Source organism: Oncorhynchus mykiss, chromosome 23 (assembly GCF_013265735.2).
Source record: "Oncorhynchus mykiss isolate Arlee chromosome 23, USDA_OmykA_1.1, whole genome shotgun sequence".
NCBI lineage: Eukaryota > Metazoa > Chordata > Actinopteri > Salmoniformes > Salmonidae > Oncorhynchus > Oncorhynchus mykiss.
In genome coordinates, this window is record NC_048587.1 from 9,405,830 (window position 1) to 9,428,205 (window position 22,376).

At 42.6% G+C, this 22,376-nt stretch overlaps 1 protein-coding gene across 1 annotated transcript in view; it reads right to left on the bottom strand.

The window, feature by feature from the left end:
- Window positions 1-207: 207 nt before the first annotated feature.
- LOC110512783 (transcription elongation regulator 1-like protein) overlaps window positions 208-22,376 on the bottom strand; it is a 205,776-nt gene continuing 183,607 nt past the window's right edge. Inside the window, exons 6-13 of the mRNA XM_036960842.1 lie at window positions 19,613-19,701; window positions 14,144-14,235; window positions 10,339-10,496; window positions 8,514-8,598; window positions 8,090-8,228; window positions 5,275-5,367; window positions 2,126-2,244; window positions 208-364 (exon numbers count right to left, since the gene is read on the bottom strand). Coding sequence (XP_036816737.1) covers window positions 208-364; window positions 2,126-2,244; window positions 5,275-5,367; window positions 8,090-8,228; window positions 8,514-8,598; window positions 10,339-10,496; window positions 14,144-14,235; window positions 19,613-19,701 — 932 coding nt within the window. The remainder of the gene's footprint in view (window positions 365-2,125; window positions 2,245-5,274; window positions 5,368-8,089; window positions 8,229-8,513; window positions 8,599-10,338; window positions 10,497-14,143; window positions 14,236-19,612; window positions 19,702-22,376) is intronic.

A 22,376-nucleotide genomic window follows, 5' to 3' on the forward strand; every position in this document is an offset into this window, starting at 1 on the left:
ACCTCCTCAACTCATCTACCTCAGCCTCATACCTCCTCAACTCATCTTCCTCAGCCTCATACTTCCTCAACTCATCTTCCTCAGCCTCATACCTCCTCAACTCATCTTCCTCAGCCTCATACCTCCTCATCTCATCTTCCTCAGCCTCATACTTCCTCATCCTCATACTGTACCTCCTCATCTCATCTTCCTCAGCCTCATACCTCCTCATCTCATCTTCCTCAGCCTCATGCGGTTCTCTTTATCTCTCTTCTTTAACCCATTGATGAATTGGTTGAAGAAGTGCTCTTGGTCTTTCTTCTTCAGCACTTGCTTGAAGCGCTGGTCACGGCCGTACTTAACAGAAAAGTATTTGAAAGTTGACCTGGAAATAGAGAAAAGAAGAGATCAGGGAGGGAGGGAGGGATGTCTTCACAGGTTTAAATTTGGTAAAGACTAGAGCTACTCGGTTTTATAATTTTTTTAAATTGTTAGACAATTGTGGTTTTGAGACACGCAAACATGCATAACTGTAGTTAACATTTTAGAGAAGCTCTGAAATTGTATTTTTATTTTTTGTATATAATATAATCAGTTATTAACAATAGTTATGAAAAGGAATAAGCAAGAGTTATGACAAGTTAAATGTGAAGCCATAGAATACAGAGAACTCTGTCCGCGGGGTTACAGTAGTCATCACCTAAAGAGAGAGGTAGTCAGGTGTAGAAGAAGTAAGGTCGTGAAGACAGAACACTCTTTGTCATCGTCACCGTGGTTGATTAAAGGGGAAAGCTAAATGACAAGCCACAACATGCTGACAACAAGCAATCTTGTTTTTTCTATGATTAACAAATCCTCTGATCCATCAGCTTATTTCAGTTTTAAATGATATAGTCTTGAGGAAGAAAAAAAATCCCTTTTCCTCTTATCCGAAGTCGACATCTAATATTTTACTCTTCTCAGACTAACTTGATCAAATTTGTGAATTTAGCGTTGTTATTTGATTAGTTGAGCTTGATGTAAAAGGCATTCGTAATGCATTGCTCATCTATACAGGTTCGATTTAACTAGTGTTGGGATATGAAGTTGTTACAAGTTAATATTGGATTATAAACAGGACCAGTCAAAAGTATGGACACACCTACTAATTACAGGGATTTCCTTTATTTTTTAAACTATTTTCTGCATCAAAACTATGAAATAACACATATGGAATCATGTAGTAACCAAAAAAGTGTTAAACAAATCAAAATATATTTTAGATTTAAAATTCTTCAACATAGTCACCCTTTGCCTTGATAACAGCTTTGCACACTCTTGGCAATGGACATTAGACAGGTGGAAATCTGTTCACCTTGTCTTCATGAGACGCAGAGTAGGTGAACGGATGATCGCCGCATGTGTGGATCCCACCATAAAGCATGGAAGAGGAGGTGTGATGGTGTGGGGGTGCTTTGCTGGTGACACTCTCAGTGATTTATTTAGAATCCAAGGCACACTTAACCAGCATGGCTACCACAGCATTCTGCAGCATTACGCCATCCCATCTGGTTTGAGCTTAGTGGGACAATCCTTTTTTTTCCAACACACCCAACAATGACCCAACACACCTCCTGTCTATGTAAGGGCTATTTGACCAAGGAGAGTGATGGAGTGCTGCATCAGGTGACCTGGCCTACACAATCACCCAACCTAAACCCAATTGAGATGGTTTGGGATGATCGCAGAGTGAATGAAAAGCAGTCAACAAGTGCTCAGCATATGTGGAAACTCCTTCAAGAAGGTTGGAAAATAATTCCAGGTGAAGCTGGTTGAGAGAATGCCAAGAGTGTGCAAAGCTGTCATCAAGTCAAAGGGTCAAGGATCAAGTCCTATGAAGAATTTAAAATATAAAATATATTTTCATTTGGTTACTACAATGTACATGATTCCACATGTGTTATTTCATAGTTGTGACGTCTTCACTATTATTCCACAATGTAGAAAATAGTACAAATAAAGAAAAACCAACGAGTAGTTTGAGTCCAAACTTTTAGTATGAAGCTATTTTGTATGAAGCTACAGTATTATGAAGCTTAGTTGAATAGTTAAGTCCCCTACTGTACTTGTAATTCTACACAGTTACACAGTTAGCTTCAGGTTTTACCTGGATGTGATTTTCGACTCCTCTAGAAGTTTTCTATACTGGTCTTTTGCTTGCAGCAGTTTGCTCTGTTTCTCCTTGTGTTCTTCCTTCATCCTCACTTTGACAAACTGCTCAAACACCTGGAGATGAGGAACACAGTCATGATTGGCACAAGAAAACAGACTTTGAAGATCATTTTCAAGACAAAGACAACGGCTGTTTCCTAATCCTCTTTACTGTCGACTTAACTCCTCTCACGTTCACTGACCGGATCAAATCAAATCAAATCGTATTGGTCACATACACATGTTTTTCAGATGTTATTGCGGGTGCAGCGAAATGCTTGTGTTTCTAGCTCCAACATTGCAGTAAAATCTAATAATTCACAACAATACACAGACATATAAAAGTAAAATAATGGAATTAAGAAATATATAAATATTAGTACAAGCAATGTCAGAGTCCGGAGTATATATATATGTGTGTGTGCAGTATATGTAATGGGATGTATAGACATTAGGGACAGTATGTGGATATAATATGCAGTATATCTGAAGCATACTTGGAAAGGATACTATATGTAGTGCAATAGTTGAATAGGGTGGCCTTGACTAGAATACAGTATATACATATGAAATGGGTAAAACAGTATGTAAACATTAATAAAGTGACCAGTGTTCCATGTCTATGTACATAAGGCAATGTGTCAGGTAACCTAGTGGTTAGAGCGTTGGACTAGTAACCAAAAGGTTGCAAGATAAAATCCCCAAATTGACAAGCTAAAAATCTGTCATTCTGCCCATGAACAAACCCCCTGTTCCCAGGCTGTCATTGTAAATAAGAATTTGTTCTTAACTGACTTGCCTAGTTAAATGAAGATAAAATGCAACATGACAAAAAACCTCAACAAGTCATCCCAAAGGTTTTTAGTTGAGTTTTACTAACATAATGCTTTCACCAAGGACAGGACACAAATGACAGTAATGATATAATGGGAGCAAATCCATTAGGAGTCTGCTGAGCTGACCGTACTCGTATTCCTAATCCTATCCATAAATTACCACTTGAAAGTCGGATCGGATTTGCCTAAGTAGATGTTATCAAAACACCTATCTCCCTGCATGTTTAGAGACCAAACAACTGCAGATTAGGAGCAGCGCGCAGAGTGGTTTGTGTCTGTGTCCTCAACTTGCAGATGACCAACATAAACGTTTGCTGTCACTCAGTTAGGATGAACATCGGCGGGTCATCTTTTTTTCCCTACCCATGGCCCGCTTGCTATATATTATGCACATTGATAGCTTGCTATTTATTATGCACATTGATAGCTTGTTAGATATTATGCACATTGATATCTTGTTAGATATTATGCACATTGATAGCTTGCTATATATTATGCACATTGATAGCTTGTTAGATATTATGCACATTGATAGCTTGCTATATATTATGCACATTGATAGCTTGTTAGATATTATGCACATTGATATCTTGTTAGATATTATGCACATTGATAGCTTGCTATATATTATGCACATTGATAGCTTGTTAGATATTATGCACATTGATAGCTTGCTATATATTATGCACATTGATAGCTTGTTAGATATTATGCACATTGATAGCTTGCTATATATTATGCACATTGATAGCGTGTTAGATATTATGCACATTGATATCTTGTTAGATATTATGCACATTGATAGCTTGCTATATATTATGCACATTGATAGCTTGTTAGATATTATGCACATTGATAGCTTGCTGTATATTATGCACATTGATAGCTTGTTAGATATTATGCACATTGATAGCTTGCTATGTATTATGCACATTGATAGCTTGTTAGATATTATGCACATTGATAGCTTGTTAGATGTTATGCACATTGATAGCTTGTTAGATATTATGCACATTGATAGCGTGTTAGATATTATGCACATTGATATCTTGTTAGATATTATGCACATTGATAGCTGGCTATATATTATGCACATTGATAGCTTGTTAGATATTATGCACATTGATAGCTTGCTGTATATTATGCACATTGATAGCTTGTTAGATATTATGCACATTGATAGCTTGCTATATATTATGCACATTGATAGCTTGCTATATATTATGCACATTGATAGCTTGCTATATATTATGCACATTGATAGCTTGTTAGATATTATGCACATTGATAGCTTGTTAGATATTATGCACATTGATAGCTTGTTAGATATTATGCACATTGATAGCGTGTTAGATATTATGCACATTGATAGCTTGCTATATATTATGCACATTGATGGCTTGCTATATATTATGCACATTGATAGCTTGCTATATATTATGCACATTGCTAGCTTGCTAGCTAGCAAATGTCCTCGCCATTGTGATTTATCACAGTAGCAGACAAACAGGAGGCAGCAGCAATCTAAAACAATCAGACTCAAACATGGGTGGAAGAGAAGTGATTGGCTGAAATTATGAAGCAAAGCAGTAGACAGAGAAACACAGCTTCCCCCTATCCAATCAGAACGGCAGGATCAATGTACATTCCACCCTCCTTCTCTTTACAGACAAGCAAACTAGCCAATTGACTTATTTAGACCACATAGCACCTTGCACTTGATTGAAGGATGCACACTACCATCCCACATGTTTGTTTTTTTTTTGGGGGGGGGGGGGGGGGGATCATGGATAATTACAAAAAATACTCGAATCATAATCGTATCAGGACACTTGCCTGTTAGTTGTTCGTATTGTCTTACTTCGAGGCACACCCCAAATGTCCATGCTGTCTTGTACTTTAAAGGTTCATTTGGATTGGTAATTTCTGAGTCAACCTCATTCACAATCTGTCAATCATGACCAATTAATCAATCATTAGTAATTATTTAATCATAGCAAATGATTAACTAATGATGAAAACAATAAACCAATCATGACCAATTAACCAATCATGACCAACCGATAAATCAATCATGACCAATTAACCAATTATGACCGACCAATAAATCAATCATGACCAATTAACCAATTATGACCAACCAATAAATAATCATGACCAATTAACCAATTATGACCAACCGATAAATCAATCATGACCAATTAACCAATCATGACCAACCGATAAATCAATCATGACCAATTAAAGGAGGACAACCAGCAGAGTTCACCTGTTTCCTCTCCTCTGCAGAGTTTAGCAGAAGATACCGTGGATCAAACACGATCTTGTGCAGTTCTTTCTCCCATGTGGAGAACGCTGAAACCTGAAGAGACGAGAAAACATATTTAAGAAAACATTCAGTACATCCAACCTGTTACATGATGTAGGTCTTTCCATCATTCATACAACCTGTTAAATGATGTAGGTCTTTCCATCATTCATCCAACCTGTTAAATGATGTAGGTCTTTCCATCATTCATCCAACCTGTTACATGATGTAGGTCTTTCCATCATTCATCCAACCTGTTAGATGATGTAGGTCGTTCCATCATTCATCCAACCTGTTACATGATGTAGGTCTTTCCATCATTCATCCAACCTGTTACATGATGTAGGTCTTTCCATCATTCATCCAACCTGTTAAATGATGTAGGTCTTTCCATCATTCATCCAACCTGTTACATGATGTAGGTCTTTCCATCATTCATCCAACCTGTTACATGATGTAGGTCTTTCCATCATTCATCCAACCTGTTACATGATGTAGGTCTTTCCATCATTCATCCAACCTGTTAAATGATGTAGGTCTTTCCATCATTCATCCAACCTGTTACATGATGTAGGTCTTTCCATCATTCATCCAACCTGTTACATGATGTAGGTCTTTCCATCATTCATCCAACCTGTGACATGATGTAGGTCTTTCCATCATTCATCCAACCTGTTAAATGATGTAGGTCTTTCCATCATTCATTCAACCTGTGACATGATGTAGGTCTTTCCATCATTCATCCAACCTGTTACATGATGTAGGTCTTTCCATCATTCATCCAACCTGTTATATGATGTAGGTCTTTCCATCATTCATCCAACCTGTTACATGATCTTTCCATCATTCATCCAACCTGTTACATGATGTAGGTCTTTCCATCATTCATCCAACCTGTTACATGATCTTTCCATCATTCATCCAACCTGTTACATGATCTTTCCATCATTCATCCAACCTGTTACATGATCTTTCCATCATTCATCCAACCTGTTACATGATGTAGGTCTTTCCATCATTCATCCAACCTGTTACATGATGTAGGTATTTCCATCATACATCCAACCTGTTACATGATGTAGGTCTTTCCATCATTCATCCAACCTGTTACATGATGTAGGTCTTTCCATCATTCATTCAACCTGTTATATGATGTAGGTCTTTCCATCATTCATCCAACCTGTTACATGATCTTTCCATCATTCATCCAACCTGTTACATGATCTTTCCATCATTCATCCAACCTGTTACATGATCTTTCCATCATTCATCCAACCTGTTACATGATGTAGGTCTTTCCATCATTCATCCAACCTGTTAAATGATGTAGGTCTTTCCATCATTCATCCAACCTGTTACATGATGTAGGTCTTTCCATCATTCATCCAACCTGTTACATGATGTAGGTCTTTCCATCATTCATCCAACCTGTGACATGATGTAGGTCTTTCCATCATTCATCCAACCTGTTACATGATCTTTCCATCATTCATCCAACCTGTTACATGATCTTTCCATCATTCATCCAACCTGTTACATGATGTAGGTCTTTCCATCATTCATCCAACCTGTTACATGATGTAGGTCTTTCCATCATTCATCCAACCTGTTACATGATGTAGGTCTTTCCATCATTCATCCAACCTGTTATATGATGTAGGTCTTTCCATCATTTATCCAACCTGTTATATGATCTTTCCATCATTCATCCAACCTGTTACATGATCTTTCCATCATTCATCCAACCTGTTACATGATCTTTCCATCATTCATCCAACCTGTTACATGATGTAGGTCTTTCCATCATTCATCCAACCTGTTACATGATGTAGGTCTTTCCATCATTCATCCAACCTGTTACATGATGTAGGTATTTCCATCATTCATCCAACCTGTTAAATGATGTAGGTCTTTCCATCATTCATCCAACCTGTTACATGATGTAGGTCTTTCCATCATTCATCCAACCTGTTACATGATGTAGGTCTTTCCATCATTCATCCAACATGTTACATGATGTAGGCCTTTCCATCATTCATCCAACCTGTTACATGATGTAGGTCTTTCCATCATTCATCAAACCTGTTAAATGATATAGGTCTTTCCATCATTCATCCAACATGTTACATGATGTAGGTCTTTCCATCATTCATCCAACCTGTTACATGATGTAGGTCTTTCCATCATTCATCCAACCTGTTAAATGATGTAGGTCTTTCCATCATTCATCCAACCTGTGACATGATGTAGGCCTTTCCATCATTCATCCAACATGTTACATGATGTAGGTCTGTCCTTCATTCATCCAACCTGTTACATGATGTAGGTCTTTCCATCATTCATCCAACCTGTTACATGATGTAGGTCTTTCCATCATTCATCCAACCTGTTACATGACGTAGGTCTTTCCATCATTTCGTGTTTTTTGCTGCCTTTGCAGTTGCTGGTCCCTGTGTCCCTTGATGATTAGTTGCACTACAGGGATTTTGAGTCCCCATATTGCCACTTTGAAAAGTATGGTTTAAATTCCTTACTCATGGAAAACTGTTAGAATCAAGGTCCGCCTCTGTGGCTGCATTTAGACAGGCAGCCCAAATCTTGCTTTTTTTTTTTTTACCAATTGATCTTTTGACCAATCAGATCACGTCTGAAAAACATCTGACGTGATTGGTCAAAAGACCAATTTAGTGGAAAATAAATATCAGAATTGGGCTGCCTGTCTAAACGCAGCCTAAAGTGCATTTGATTTTTGTATTCCGTGAAATATGCCTCTTACCCCTCTTTCAAGGAGCATGTCCCTGAAGTGTGTGATGCGGAGCCCTATGGGTAGAACAGTCCGATGAGGGGGAGAGTCACATGTCTCTGCGCCTGCCCTCTCTCTCAGGTCCTCATTACCATCCGCAGGTTCCTCCAGTCTGAGGAGGACAGAGACATACAATCAGTCCTAGGATGCATCTCAAAAAGGAAACTCTATTCCCTAGATAGTGATCTCCTCTTGACCAGGGCCCAAAAGGCTTTGGTCAAAACTAGGCTACTGTACTGTACAGTGGTATTTGTACAGTACAGTATTGTTTATTTTTTATTTATTTTTTACAAAAAAATACTTCAAAATGAGATTATTATTCTGTAGAGAAGTATCATTGTAATGTTAAACTATGAGTATGGTTAAGATGGGGGGGGGAAATAACTTTGACACTCACTTGTTCCTCTTGGTTTTTGAATAATGTTCATCTTCATCATCAGCATCATCGTCATCGGCAGACGGAGAGTTAGAACCATCCTCTGCTGAGATAACGGACACACAGACAGAAGCATAGCACACATCCTTTTTTTCGAGTGGACTCCAACAGACGCATAGTGTAACAAACATCCTTTTTCAATGGACTCTGTCTTCATATAATTGGTCATTAAAAACCACTGTGAGAGAGAACCTATCAGACTAGAGTAGCATTACTGCTCATCGTCTTATCAGCCATAAGTCAATGTTCAGTTCATCGGGGGTTGTCCACATATTTACCAAAGTTAATTTGCCAGACATGCTTTGTTGGAACAGTGAGGTTCGGGTATAAGGTCATCGATACATAATCAGCTGGTAACTGCAATAAGGCTAAATCAATAAAGACAACCCGACCTCTGGGAAATCTAGTCCGGGGAGATATCATCGCTGACAAGATCCAATGTAATCCAATATTTACAGAGCCAGCCACACACAGGACTTCCATATGATCTATTCTAGTGGAACACAAAAGAGATGGGGTGCATCCCAAATGGGACCCTAATACCTATATAGTGCACTTCTTTGGACCGGGGACCATAGGTAATAGGGTGCCTTTGGACCAGGGACCATGGGTAATAGGGTGCCATTGTACCAGGGCCCAAAGGGAATAGGGTGCCATTGGACGAGGGCCCATTGGGAATAGGGTGCCATTGGACGAGGGCCCATTGGGAATAGGGTGCCATTGGACGAAGGCCCATTGGGAGGAGGGTGCCATTGGACCAGGGCCCATTGGCAATAGGGTGCCATTGGATGAGGGCCCATTGGGAATAGGGTGCCATTGGACGAGGGCCCATAGGGAACAGGGTGCCATTGGACAAGGGCCCATAGGGAAAAGCATGCCATTGGACCAGGGCCCATAGGGAATAGCATGCCATTGGACCAGGCCCATAGGGAATAGCATGCCATTGGACCAGGCCCATAGGGAATAGCATGCCATTGGACCAGGGCCCATATGGAATAGGGTGCCATTGGACCAGGGCCCATAGGGAATAGGGTGCCATTGGACCAGGGCCCATAGGGAATAGTGTGTCATTGGACCAGGGCCCATAGGGAATAGCATGCCATTGGACCAGGGCCCATAGGGAATAGCATGCCATTGGACCAGGCACATAGGGAATAGGGTGCCATTGGACCAGGGCCCATAGGGAATAGGGTGCCATTGGACCAGGGCCCATAGGGAATAGCATGCCATTGGACCAGGGCCCATAGGGAATAGTGTGTAATTGGACCAGGCCCATAGGGAATAGGGTGCCATTGGACCAGGGCCCATAGGGAATAGCATGCCATTGGACCAGGGCCCATAGGGAATAGTGTGTCATTGGACCAGGCCCATAGGGAATAGCATGCCATTGGACCAGGGCCCATAGGGAACAGGGTGCCATTTAAAATGCAACCATGAGATGGTTTCACATCCTAAAGGTTCCACGTTCCATTCCTGATCATCTCCTTCAATGAACAGAGACATCATGATCCTCTGGTGGTCTGTGATCGACAGGCAATGGAACTGACACACTGTATATAGGATCTAGTATATCAGACCATTTTATTGGCCTCCGTATTAACAGATCATTAAAAAACATGTTTATTAACATCATTAGAAAAATAGCGGACTAATAATGAGCTTCTCGGTTCCATCTAAAGCCACGGCCTGGTAAATACCCGCTTTAACATGAAGTAGAGTCCTAACGAGGCCCAACTAAACGGCGGGATGAAGACAAGCCAACGGGGAAGAATTACCACAAACTTACTGGACAAAGAATCCTTTTTGCGTTTATGTGGAGGATCTTCTATAATCCTGTTGAGATCCTCTCCACGGTCCTTCAGATCTACCGGCTGATCCCAAACAGAGAGCTGTATCGTTGGGTTGAAGAAAAATACTCTGTCGTCCCCCGTCCACACCACACACCTGAGGAGAAATGATCATAATAATGTAAGGATGAGAGTTGAATTAGTCATGCCTGTCCGGTTCCCAACTGGTGTGTGTCAACGCAAGATAGCTGAGATGGTGTTTGCCTGTCAAGAATAAAATGTGTGTTTTGTAGACTAGAGAGCCAGTATGCTGCCTCTGTCAGGTCTTAACTTTTATTTTAAAGTTGATGCTCCACTCTCTGACCCCTTCAAACGTCACTCTGCAATAATAATAATAACATTCTAAACACACATCTCGGGAGAACGAGGGCAGAACCAGAAGTATTCTATGACATGATAAACACAGTATTACAGGAAATTATCTGGGGAGAAGAAGGGCAGAACCAGAAGGGTGCTAATTGCTGGGGCTACCCGCTGGACCTACCCACTGGACCTACCTGCTGGTACCCGCTGGACCTACCCGCTGGACCTACCTGCTGGACCTACCCGCTGGACCTACCCACTGGACCTACCCGCTGGACCTACCTGCTGGACCTACCCGCTGGACCTACCCGCTGGACCTACCCACGGACCTACCAGCTGGGGCTACCCACAGGACCTACCTGCTGGACCTACCCACTGGACCTACCCGCTGGGGCTACCCGCTGGACTTACCCGCTGGGGCTACCCGCTAGACCTACCTGCTGGGGCTACCCGCTGGACCTACCAGCTGGGGCTACCCGCTGGGACTACCAGCTGGGGCTACCTACTGGGGCTACCTGCTGGACCTACCAGCTGGGACTACCTGCTGGGGCTACCCGCTGGACCTACCAGCTGGGACTACCTGCTGGGGCTACCCGCTGGACCTACCAGCTGGGACTACCTGCTGGATCTACCCGCTGGACCTACCCGCTGGACCTACCCGCTGGGGCTACGAGCTGGACCTACCCGCTGGGGCTACCAGCTGGACCTACCCGCTGGACCTACCAGCTGGACCTACCCGCTGGACCTACCAGCTGGGACTACCAGCTGGGACTACCCGCTGGACCTACCCGCTGGACCTACCCGCTGGGGCTACCAGCTGGACCTACCCGCTGGACCTACCAGCTGGACCTACCCGCTGGGGCTACCAGCTGGACCTACCCGCTGGACCTACCAGCTGGACCTACCCGCTGGACCTACCCGCTGGACCTACCCGCTGGGACTACCTGCTGGGACTACACGCTGGACCTACCAGCTGGGGCTACCTACTGGGGCTACCCGCTGGACCTACCAGCTGGGACTACCTGCTGGGGCTACCCGCTGGACCTACCCGCTGGACCAGCTGGACCTACCCGCTGGACCTACCCGCTGGACCTACCCGCTGGACCTACCAGCTGGGACTACCCGCTGGGACTACCAGCTGGGACTACCCGCTGGGACTACCAGCTGGACCTACCCGCTGGGACTACCTGCTGGGACTACCAGCTGGACCTACCCGCTGGGACTACCTGCTGGGAATACCCGCTGGGGCTACCCGCTGGGACTACCTGCTGGGACTACCTGCTGGGACTACCTGCTGGGACTACCTGCTGGGACTACCTGCTGGGACTACTAATAAGAAATACGTTGATGAATATATGCTCTATGTAGTAATAGGAGTATAACCACTGTAGTTATCTGTCACTTAGTCTGACATAATACGTTATAGAAAGTGATAGAATCTAACAGTTGATGTATTTTCAGTTGATGGTTTCTGAGGCAGATTTGTTCCTGTTGTCGTCGTGCATCATTTCAGAGCTCTTCCTCCTTAAAGACGTTATGTATTTAAAGCCACAGGAGGAAAATTACTTACAGCTGCTACAGTCTATGAATCCCTGGGATAATTCAATATGTCTTCACGCTCAACCATATCAAATGAATTGTGAAGCTTTACTTCCTGGTATTATCTGGTGGTGACTCGTCCTGTTATGTGATATCATATTTCATTGGTATGGCTAGCTATAGCTCAGCCATGACATGATATTCACACAGCAGAAAGGTCTTTCAATATCTGGATAATATGTCACGATGAACGTCTCATGAGACTTTTCAAATATTAGAATCATCAAACAAAATAGGTTGGATTCGATTTGTTTATCAAATCTTTATTTTTTTTTAATCTTTTTTTTTTACAATTTGCTTTGTTAAAAAAAAAGTATTTTAATCTAATAGTCATGAAATAAAAGCTGATGAATGGAAAAGGTTTAACACGTATGGGTTATGGTTTAAAAAACGAACACCCCGTTTAGGTGCTGAGCTGAGAAAGTGTTGTAAAATGACAGGTTTCATGCAGTGCGTTTAACGTCTGCTCTCAGCATCAACACACGCTGACAGATCAAAAGGCTATTACATGTGGAGAACAACAAAACAAGTCCATTTTAAAGCACAGATTGCACTACTCTGCAGACAGATATAGCTTGGCTTATTACACTATTGTCCCTGATATGAGTTGTTCCTTGTCGGGACTGAAATTCCTTTTCTATCAAAGGTGTTGTTTTTTCTGTTGTTTTGAAAAGTGTTTTTAGATACATACTGCGAGCGATTGATTATTCCTCACATTATGAAGACCATGATTACACTGCTTTCCTGAGACTTTCCTGGGACTACCCACTGGGACTACCCTCTGTGCTTTCCGGAGACTTTCCTGGGACTACCCACTGGGACTACCCTCTGTGCTTTCCGGAGACTTTCCTGGGACTACCCACTGGGACTACCCTCTGTGCTTTCCTGAGACTTTCCTGGGACTACCCACTGGGACTACCCTCTATGCTTTCCGGAGACTTTCCTGGGACTACCCACTGGGACTACCCTCTATGCTTTCCTGAGACTTTCCTGGGACTACCCACTGGGACTACCCTCTGTGCTTTCCTGAGACTTTCCTGGGACTACCCACTGGGACTACCCTCTATGCTTTCCGGAGACTTTCCTGGGACTACCCACTGGGACTACCCTCTGTGCTTTCCGGAGACTTTCCTGGGACTACCCACTGGGACTACCCTCTGTGCTTTCCTGAGACTTTCCTGGGACTACCCACTGGGACTACCCTCTGTGCTTTCCGGAGACTTTCCTGGGACTACCCACTGGGACTACCCTCTATGCTTTCCGGAGACTTTCCTGGGACTACCCACTGGGACTACCCTCTGTGCTTTCCGGAGACTTTCCTGGGATTACCCACTGGGACTACCCTCTGTGCTTTCCGGAGACTTTCCTGGGATTACCCACTGGGACTACCCTCTGTGCTTTCCGGAGACTTTCCTGGGACTACCCACTGGGACTACCCTCTGTGCTTTCCGGAGACTTTCCTGGGACTACCCACTGGGACTACCCTCTGTGCTTTCCTGAGACTTTCCTGGGACTACCCACTGGGACTACCCTCTGTGCTTTCCTGAGACTTTCCTGGGACTACCCACTGGGACTACCCTCTGTGCTTTCCTGAGACTTTCAAGAATTATGACATCAGAAATAATACCCAGATATAAAATATGTTTTTCAAGAAAAAGTGAAGAAAGTAGAGGCATGATTCCACTTTAACATTCATAGCAGATAATGTTTTCTGAACTTTAGCCAAACGTCTTTTTCATGTTTGGTGTTCAGTGATGACTGGAATGGGACAGATTCCTAAAGAGCTGAAATGTTCTGACATGTTTATTCAAACATTGACCAATCCTGGCAAGAGAACGTTACCATGGAGATCCGGGAACAGGGGTGGAAGCTACAGGACGCTTGTCTTTAGGGTCAACGTCCTCTTCCTCCATGGGGACCTCTACCATCTCCTGCTACAACACGCACGCACGCACATACACACACACACACAGAGAGAGAGAGAGAGACAGAGAGAGAGAGAGAGAGAGAGAGAGAAACACACACGCGCACACACACACACACACACACACACACACACACACAGAGAGAGAGAGAGAAACACACACGCACACACACACACACACACACACACACACAAACACAGGTCAGAGGGCAGAATTAACGCAACGCACCATGCAGATACCATTTTCACACTGTGGATCATAAACCGTTCTATGCTTGGTCAGAGAGGTGTGGCTTAATGTGTTACCAGGTCAGCTCAGTACAGAGAGGTGTGGCTTGATGTGTTACCAGGTCAGCTCAGTAGAGAGAGGTGTGGCTTAATGTGTTACCAGGTCAGCTCAGTACAGAGAGGTGTGGCTTGATGTGTTACCAGGTCAACGTAGTACAGAGAGGAGTGGCTTAATGTGTTACCAGGTCAACGTAGTACAGAGAGGAGTGGCTTAATGTGTTACCAGGTCAGCTCAGTACAGAGAGGTGTGGCTTGATGTGCCTATGTCTCTGTCTGCTATCTGTGTCTGTCTGCTATCTGTGTCTGTCTGCTATCTGTCTCTGTCTGTCTCTTTCTGCTATCTGTCTCTGTCTGCTATCTGTGTCTGTCTGCTATCTGGCTCTGTCTGCTATCTGTCTGCTATCTGGCTCTGTCTGCTATCTGCCTCTATCTGCTACCTGTCTCTGTCTGGTATCTGTCTCTGTCTGCTATCTGTGCATCCAAAACAGAATAACCTGAAATCAAATTGGTCTGACTTCAGCGTGTAGATATGGAAGTGCATCCCAAATGGCACCATATTCCCTAAATAGTGCACTACTTTGACCAGAGCCCTATGGGCCTTGGACAATAGTAGTGCACCAGATAGGGAATAGGGTGTGATTTGGGAACCAGTCAGAGCTGCAGTGGAAATGGTGGTGCATATCTCTGTATCTATTCTGCATTCGGACAACAAATTGATTGAGAAGGTGTTCATAGTGAATGGTACAATGAGCCCACTGAACACATGGTAGGATCGCTCTGTGTTGTAATAGATATTGAATTACATTAATGTACTGTGATGATTGCATGTCTCAAACCTCTGTCTGGCCTGAGATGGGGGTGGGGTTTTTGGAGGAGATTAAGTGTTTTCGAAAATCTCATTAAAAAGTGAATTGCATAGTTTGCAACAATGTAGTATGACAACAATGTCAACAATATGGACAAATCAACACAATCTGAGTAGTAAAACTGCAGCAGTGGAAGGAGAATGTTCTGGATGATTTAAAGCACCAAACTCAATACTTTCTATTTATAACCCAGTGTGTCTTTACACGGCAGCCTAGTGGTTAGAGTGTAGAGGTGGCAGGTAGCCTAGCGGTTAGAGTGTAGGGACGGCAGGTAGCCTAGCGGTTAGAGTGTAGGGACGGCAGGTAGCCTAGCGGTTAGAGTGTAGGGACGGCAGGTAGCCTAGTGGTTAGAGTGTAGGGACGGCAGGTAGCCTAGTGGTTAGAGTGTAGGGACGGCAGGTAGCCTAGTGGTTAGAGTGTAGTGACTGCAGGGTAGCCTAGTGGTTAGAGTGTAGGGGCGGCAGGTAGCCTAGTGGTTAGAGTGTAGGGACGGCAGGTAGTCTAGTGGTTAGAGTGTAGGGGTGGCAGGGTAGCCTAGTGGTTAGAGTGTAGGGACGGCAGGTAGCCTAGTGGTTAGAGTGTAGGGACGGCAGGGTAGCCTAGTGGTTAGAGTGTTGGGACGGCAGGTAGCCTAGTGGTTAGAGTGTAGGGACGGCAGGTAGCCTAGTGGTTAGAGTGTAGGGACGGCAGGGTAGCCTAGTGGTTAGAGAGTAGGGACGGCAGGGTAGCCTAGTGGTTAGAGTGTAGGCACGGCAGGTAGCCTAGTGGTTAGAGTGTAGGGACGGCAGGTAGCCTAGTGGTTAGAGTGTAGGGACGGCAGGTAGCCTAGTGGTTAGAGTGTAGGGACGGCAGGTAGCCTAGTGGTTAGAGTGTAGGGACGGCAGGTAGCCTAGTGGTTAGAGTGTAGGGACGGCAGGTAGCCTAGTGGTTAGAGTGTAGGGACGGCAGGTAGCCTAGTGGTTAGAGTGTAGGGACGGCAGGTAGCCTAGTGGTTAGAGTGTAGGGACGGCAGTGTAGCCTAGTGGTTAGAGTGTAGGCACGGCAGGTAGCCTAGTGGTTAGAGTGTAGGGACGGCAGTGTAGCCTAGTGGTTAGAGTGTAGGGGCGGCAGGTAGCCTAGTGGTTAGAGTGTAGGGACGGCAGTGTAGCCTAGTGGTTAGAGTGTTGGACCAGTAACCGGAAGGTTGCAAATTCAAATCCCCGAGCTGACAAGATACAAATCTGTCGTTCTGCCCCTGAACAGGCAGTTAACCCACTGTTCCTAGGCCGTCATTGAAAATAAGAATTTGTTCTTAACTGTCTTGTTAAATAAAGGTCAAAAACATCCAGTTTTGTTTATTCATACTGAGATCTAGTGGAGGAAAATGAACATTAAATTAAGTTCACTTCTATTGTTTTTTTTTTTTTTTTTATCCTGGGTTAATAGTGAAATAAGGAGTGTTGATTATAGTGTGACAAATGCTTTACCCTTGTAATGTCCACAACACCGTCCCAGATACTGCCAGAGCCGTTCAATTACTAAGGCAACGCATGACCAACCCCTTAGATTACTGAACCCCTTCACAGAGGGGGAGACCATTGGTCCCAAATGGCACCCTATTCCCCCTATGTAGTGCACTAGTTTTGACCAGAGCCCAGGTCAAAAGTAGTGTACTATAAAGGGAACAGCGAGCCATTTGGGACTAATAAAGAGGCTGGTGTGCCGAGACTGTAGACGAACCGCCCCCACAGCATTCATTCGACTTTTAATGATTTACACATCCTCTCCTTCTGGGGGAGTTTTACTAATTAATACAGCTGGGAGGATTTTGCAAACAATTACCGGCAGAGGACTTAAATTGACCTCTCTTCCTATCAGAGCCAAGATGAAGCAGTGGTATTTGGACCCTAAATCTTACCGACTCTGTCCTGGTGACCCTTTCCAACATCTAATTTGGCGAGCAGGAAGACGTTTTATGTTGGTAGGTAGAGTGAACAAAGCAGCATCAACCAAAATCTTCCCAACAGGAAGAACCAACCTCTTATCTCAGCACCCAGGAGCAGATCGGCTACTCAGCTGTGACGAGAGACTTCTCATTATCAGTGATGGAAAAAAGGACCCCATTGTCCTACTTGAGTAAAAGTATAGATACCTTAAAATAGAAAATGACTCAAGTAAAAGTGAAAGTCACCCGGTAAAATATTACTTGAATAAAAGTATAAAAGTATTTGGTTTTAAATATACTTCTAAGTACATGTGATGGCTAAAATATACAACAACAAAAGAAGGTAAAAGTATAAATCATTTCAAATTCCTATTAATGAAAACCAGACAGCATCATTTTCTTGTTTTGTTTAATTTACGGACAGCCAGGGGCACGCTCCAACACTCAGACATCATTTACAAACGAAGCATGTGTTTAGTGAGTCCACCAGATCAGAGGCAGTAGGGACGACCAGGGATGTTCTCTGTTTAGTGAGTCCTCCAGATCAGAGGCAGTAGGGATGACCAGGGATGTTCTCTGTTTAGTGAGTCCACCAGATCAGAGGCAGTAGGGACGACCAGGGATGTTCTCTGTTTAGTGAGTCCTCCAGATCAGAGGCAGTAGGGATGGACCAGGGATGTTCTCTGTTTAGTGAGTCCTCCAGATCAGAGGCAGCAGGGACGACCAGGGATGTTCTCTGTTTAGTGAGTCCTCCAGATCAGAGGCAGTAGGGATGGACCAGGGATGTTCTCTGTTTAGTGAGTCCTCCAGATCAGAGGCAGCAGGGACGACCAGGGATGTTCTCTGTTTAGTGAGTCCTCCAGATCAGAGGCAGTAGGGATGACCAGGGATGTTCTCTGTTTAGTGAGTCTGCCAGACCAGGGATGTTCTCTGTTTAGTAAGTCTGGCAAATCAGAGGCTGTAGGGATGACCAGGGATGTTCTCTTGATAAGTGCGTGAATTATTCAATTTTTCCTGTCCTGCTAAGGATTCAAAATGTAACGAGTACTTTTGGGTGTCAAGGAACTTGTATGGAGTAAAAAATACATGATACCACTGCTCATCATCTGACATCGATTATCAAAGTAGAAGTCTTCCTCTGTTCCATCAAATCCATTTGTCATGTCTCACTACGGCACACAGGACTAAAACCTTGATATCAGCTGGTGTGGTCGGATGTGGCCTAGATCTGATAGATGTAGTTATGCCACAGCTTCAGTGTAAGTCAATGAACATTGTGGTGTGGTTGGATGTGGCCTAGATCTGATAGAGGTAGTTATGCCACAGCGTCAGTGTAAGTCAATGAACATTGTGGTGTGGTCGGATGTGGCCTAGATCTGATAGATGTAGTTATGCCACAGCGTCAGTGTAAGTCAATGAACATTGTGGTGTGGTTGGATGTGGCCTAGATCTGATAGAGGTAGTTATGCCACAGCTTCAGTGTAAGTCAATGAACATTGTTGTGTGGTCGGATGTGGCCTAGATCTGATAGAGGTAGTTATGCCACAGCGTCAGTGTAAGTCAATGAACATTGTGGTGTGGTTGGATGTGGCCTAGATCTGATAGAGGTAGTTATGCCACAGCGTCAGTGTAAGTTAATGAACATTGTTGTGTGGTTGGATGTGGCCTAGATCTGATAGATGTAGTTATGCCACAGCTTCAGTGTAAGTTAATGAACATTGTTGTGTGGTCGGATGTGGCCTAGATCTGATAGAGGTAGTTATGCCACAGCTTCAGTGTAAGTTAATGAACATTGTTGTGTGGTCGGATGTGGCCTAGATCTGATGGAGGTAGTTATGCCATAGCTTCAGTTTAAGTTAATGAACATTGTTGTGTGGTCGGATGTGGCCTAGATCTGATAGAGGTAGTTATGCCACAGCTTCAGTGTAAGTTAATGAACATTGTTGTGTGGTTGGATGTGGCCTAGATCTGATAGATGTAGTTATGCCACAGCTTCAGTGTAAGTTAATGAACATTGTTGTGTGGTTGGATGTGGCCTAGATCTGATAGAGGTAGTTATGCCACAGCTTCAGTGTAAGTCAATGAACATTGTTGTGTGGTCGGATGTGGCCTAGATCTGATAGAGGTAGTTATGCCACAGCTTCAGTGTAAGTCAATGAACATTGTACGTGCCAAATGAAAACCCCCCTCTTTCCTTATATACGTAGTGCGCACTACGTTTGACCTGGGCCCATAGTGCTCTGGTTAAAAGTAGTGCACTACATAGGGAACAGGGTGCTGTTTGAGGTCTAAGACGACCACCTACCTACCTCTGTGTGTTTCTCCGGGGTTGTTTCCTGCAGTGTATGCAGCACCAACGTCGTAGCGCATGACGCTCTTCTCCTGGACAACCGCTTATCTGCAAGAGTAAAGAGAGAGAGAGAGACGGCACATTAGCTTGTGGACTGGATTTTGTTGTTATTGTTGTTGTTGGTATAATATGATGATAAAATTGCAAATCTATCTCAATGTAATTTGCAGCTGAGTAATCAACTCAAAAGTATATGTTCAGGAGCCACATCACATCAAATCAAATGTTATTGATCACACGCGCCGAATACAACAAGGTGGAGGAGACCTTACACAGTGAAATGCTGATTTACGATAAACAAACAACAAAAAATACAGATAAGAAATAAGAGATAAAAGTAACAAGCAATTAAAGAGGAGCAGTGGGGGGAAACCCCAATTTAAACAGGAGGGTTTCGGTGCCCAGTCAATGTGCTGATGCACCGGGGAGCTGAGGTACATCACATCAATCTAGCTGTGGATGACTTGTCCCGTCCTCCCAGGCAGGTCTTTACAGCTAGAGGTTGGGAGGAGAGCAGAACACAACACGACCAAGCAGACAGACGGACACACGTACTGGGTGATGTTGATGATGATGGTGATGATGATGATGATTGGAGACAACAGTTAGTGGAACAGCAGACGAAGATTATTCAGATTCAATTGAACACTCAAATGTTCTACATTACTGTCTGTGTTAAATGTTTAACATTACTGTCTGTGTCAAATGTTCTACATTACTGTCTGTGTCAAATGTTTAACATTACTGTCTGTGTCAAATGTTCTACATTACTGTCTGTGTCAAATGTTCTACATTACTGTCTGTGTCAAATGTTCTACATTACTGTCTGTGTTAAATGTTCAACATTACTGTCTGTGTCAAATGTTCTACATTACTGTCTGTGTCAAATGTTTAACATTACTGTCTGTGTTAAATGTTCTACATTACTGCCTGTGTTAAATGTTCTACATTACTGTCTGTGTTAAATGTTCTGCATTACTGTCTGTGTCAAATGTTCTACATTACTGTCTGTGTCAAATGTTCAACATTACTGTCTGTGTCAAATGTTCAACATTACTGTCTGTGTCAAATGTTCAACATTACTGTCTGTGTTAAATGTTCAACATTACTGTCTGTGTCAAATGTTCTACATTACTGTCTGTGTCAAATGTTCTACATTACTGTCTGTGTTAAATGTTCTACATTACTGTCTGTGTCAAATGTTCTACATTACTGTCTGTGTCAAATGTTCAACATTACTATCTGTGTTAAATGTTCAACATTACTGTCTGTGTCAAATGTTCTACATTACTGTCTGTGTCAAATGTTCTACATTACTGTCTGTGTTAAATGTTCTACATTACTGTCTGTGTCAAATGTTCTACATTACTGTCTGTGTCAAATGTTCAACATTACTGTCTGTGTTAAATGTTCTACATTACTGTCTGTGTCAAATGTTCTACATTACTGTCTGTGTCAAATGTTCTACATTACTGTTTGTGTCAAATGTTCTACATTACTGTCTGTGTCAAATGTTCTACATTACTGTCTGTGTTAAATGTTCAACATTACTGTCTGAGTCAAATGTTCAACATTACTGTCTGTGTTAAATGTTCTACATTACTGTCTGTGTCAAATGTTCTACATTACTGTCTGAGTCAAATGTTCAACATTACTGTCTGAGTCAAATGTTCAACATTACTGTCTGAGTCAAATGTTCAACATTACTGTCTGTGTTAAATGTTCTACATTACTATCTGTGTTAAATGTTCTACATTACTGTCTGTGTTAAATGTTCTACATTACTGTCCTTGTCAAATGTTCTACATTACTGTCTGTGTTAAATGTTCTACATTACTGTCTGTGTCAAATGTTCAACATTACTGTCTGTGTTAAATGTTCTACATTACTGTCTGTGTTAAATGTTCTACATTACTGTCTGTGTTAAATGTTTAACATTACTGTCTGTGTCAAATGTTTAACATTACTGTCTGTGTCAAATGTTTAACATTACTGTCTGTGTCAAATGTTTAACATTACTGTCTGTGTTAAATGTTTAACATTACTTTCTGTGTCAAATGTTCAACATTACTGTCTGTGTCAAATGTTCTACATTACAGTCTGTGTCAAATGTTCTACATTACTGTTTGTGTCAAATGTTCTACATTACTGTCTGTGTCAAATGTTCTACATTACTGTCTGTGTTAAATGTTCTACATTACTGTCTGTGTTAAATGTTTAACATTACTGTCTGTGTCAAATGTTCTACATTACTGTCTGTGTTAAATGTTCTACATTACTGTTTGTGTCAAATGTCTACATTACTGTCTGTGTCAAATGTTCTACATTACTGTTTGTGTCAAATGTTCTACATTACTGTCTGTGTCAAATGTTCTACATTACTGTTTGTGTCAAATGTTCTACATTACTGTCTGTGTTAAATGTTCTACATTACTGTCTGTGTTAAATGTTTAACATTACTGTCTGTGTTAAATGTTTAACATTACTGTCTGTGTTAAATGTTTAACATTACTGTCTGTGTTAAATGTTTAACATTACTGTCTGTGTTAAATGTTCTACATTACTGTCTGTGTTAAATGTTCTACATTACTGTCTGTGTTAAATGTTTAACATTGCTGTCTGTGTTAAATGTTCTACATTACTGTCTGTGTTAAATGTTCTACATTACTGTCTGTGTTAAATGTTTAACATTACTGTCTGTGTTAAATGTTTAACATTACTGT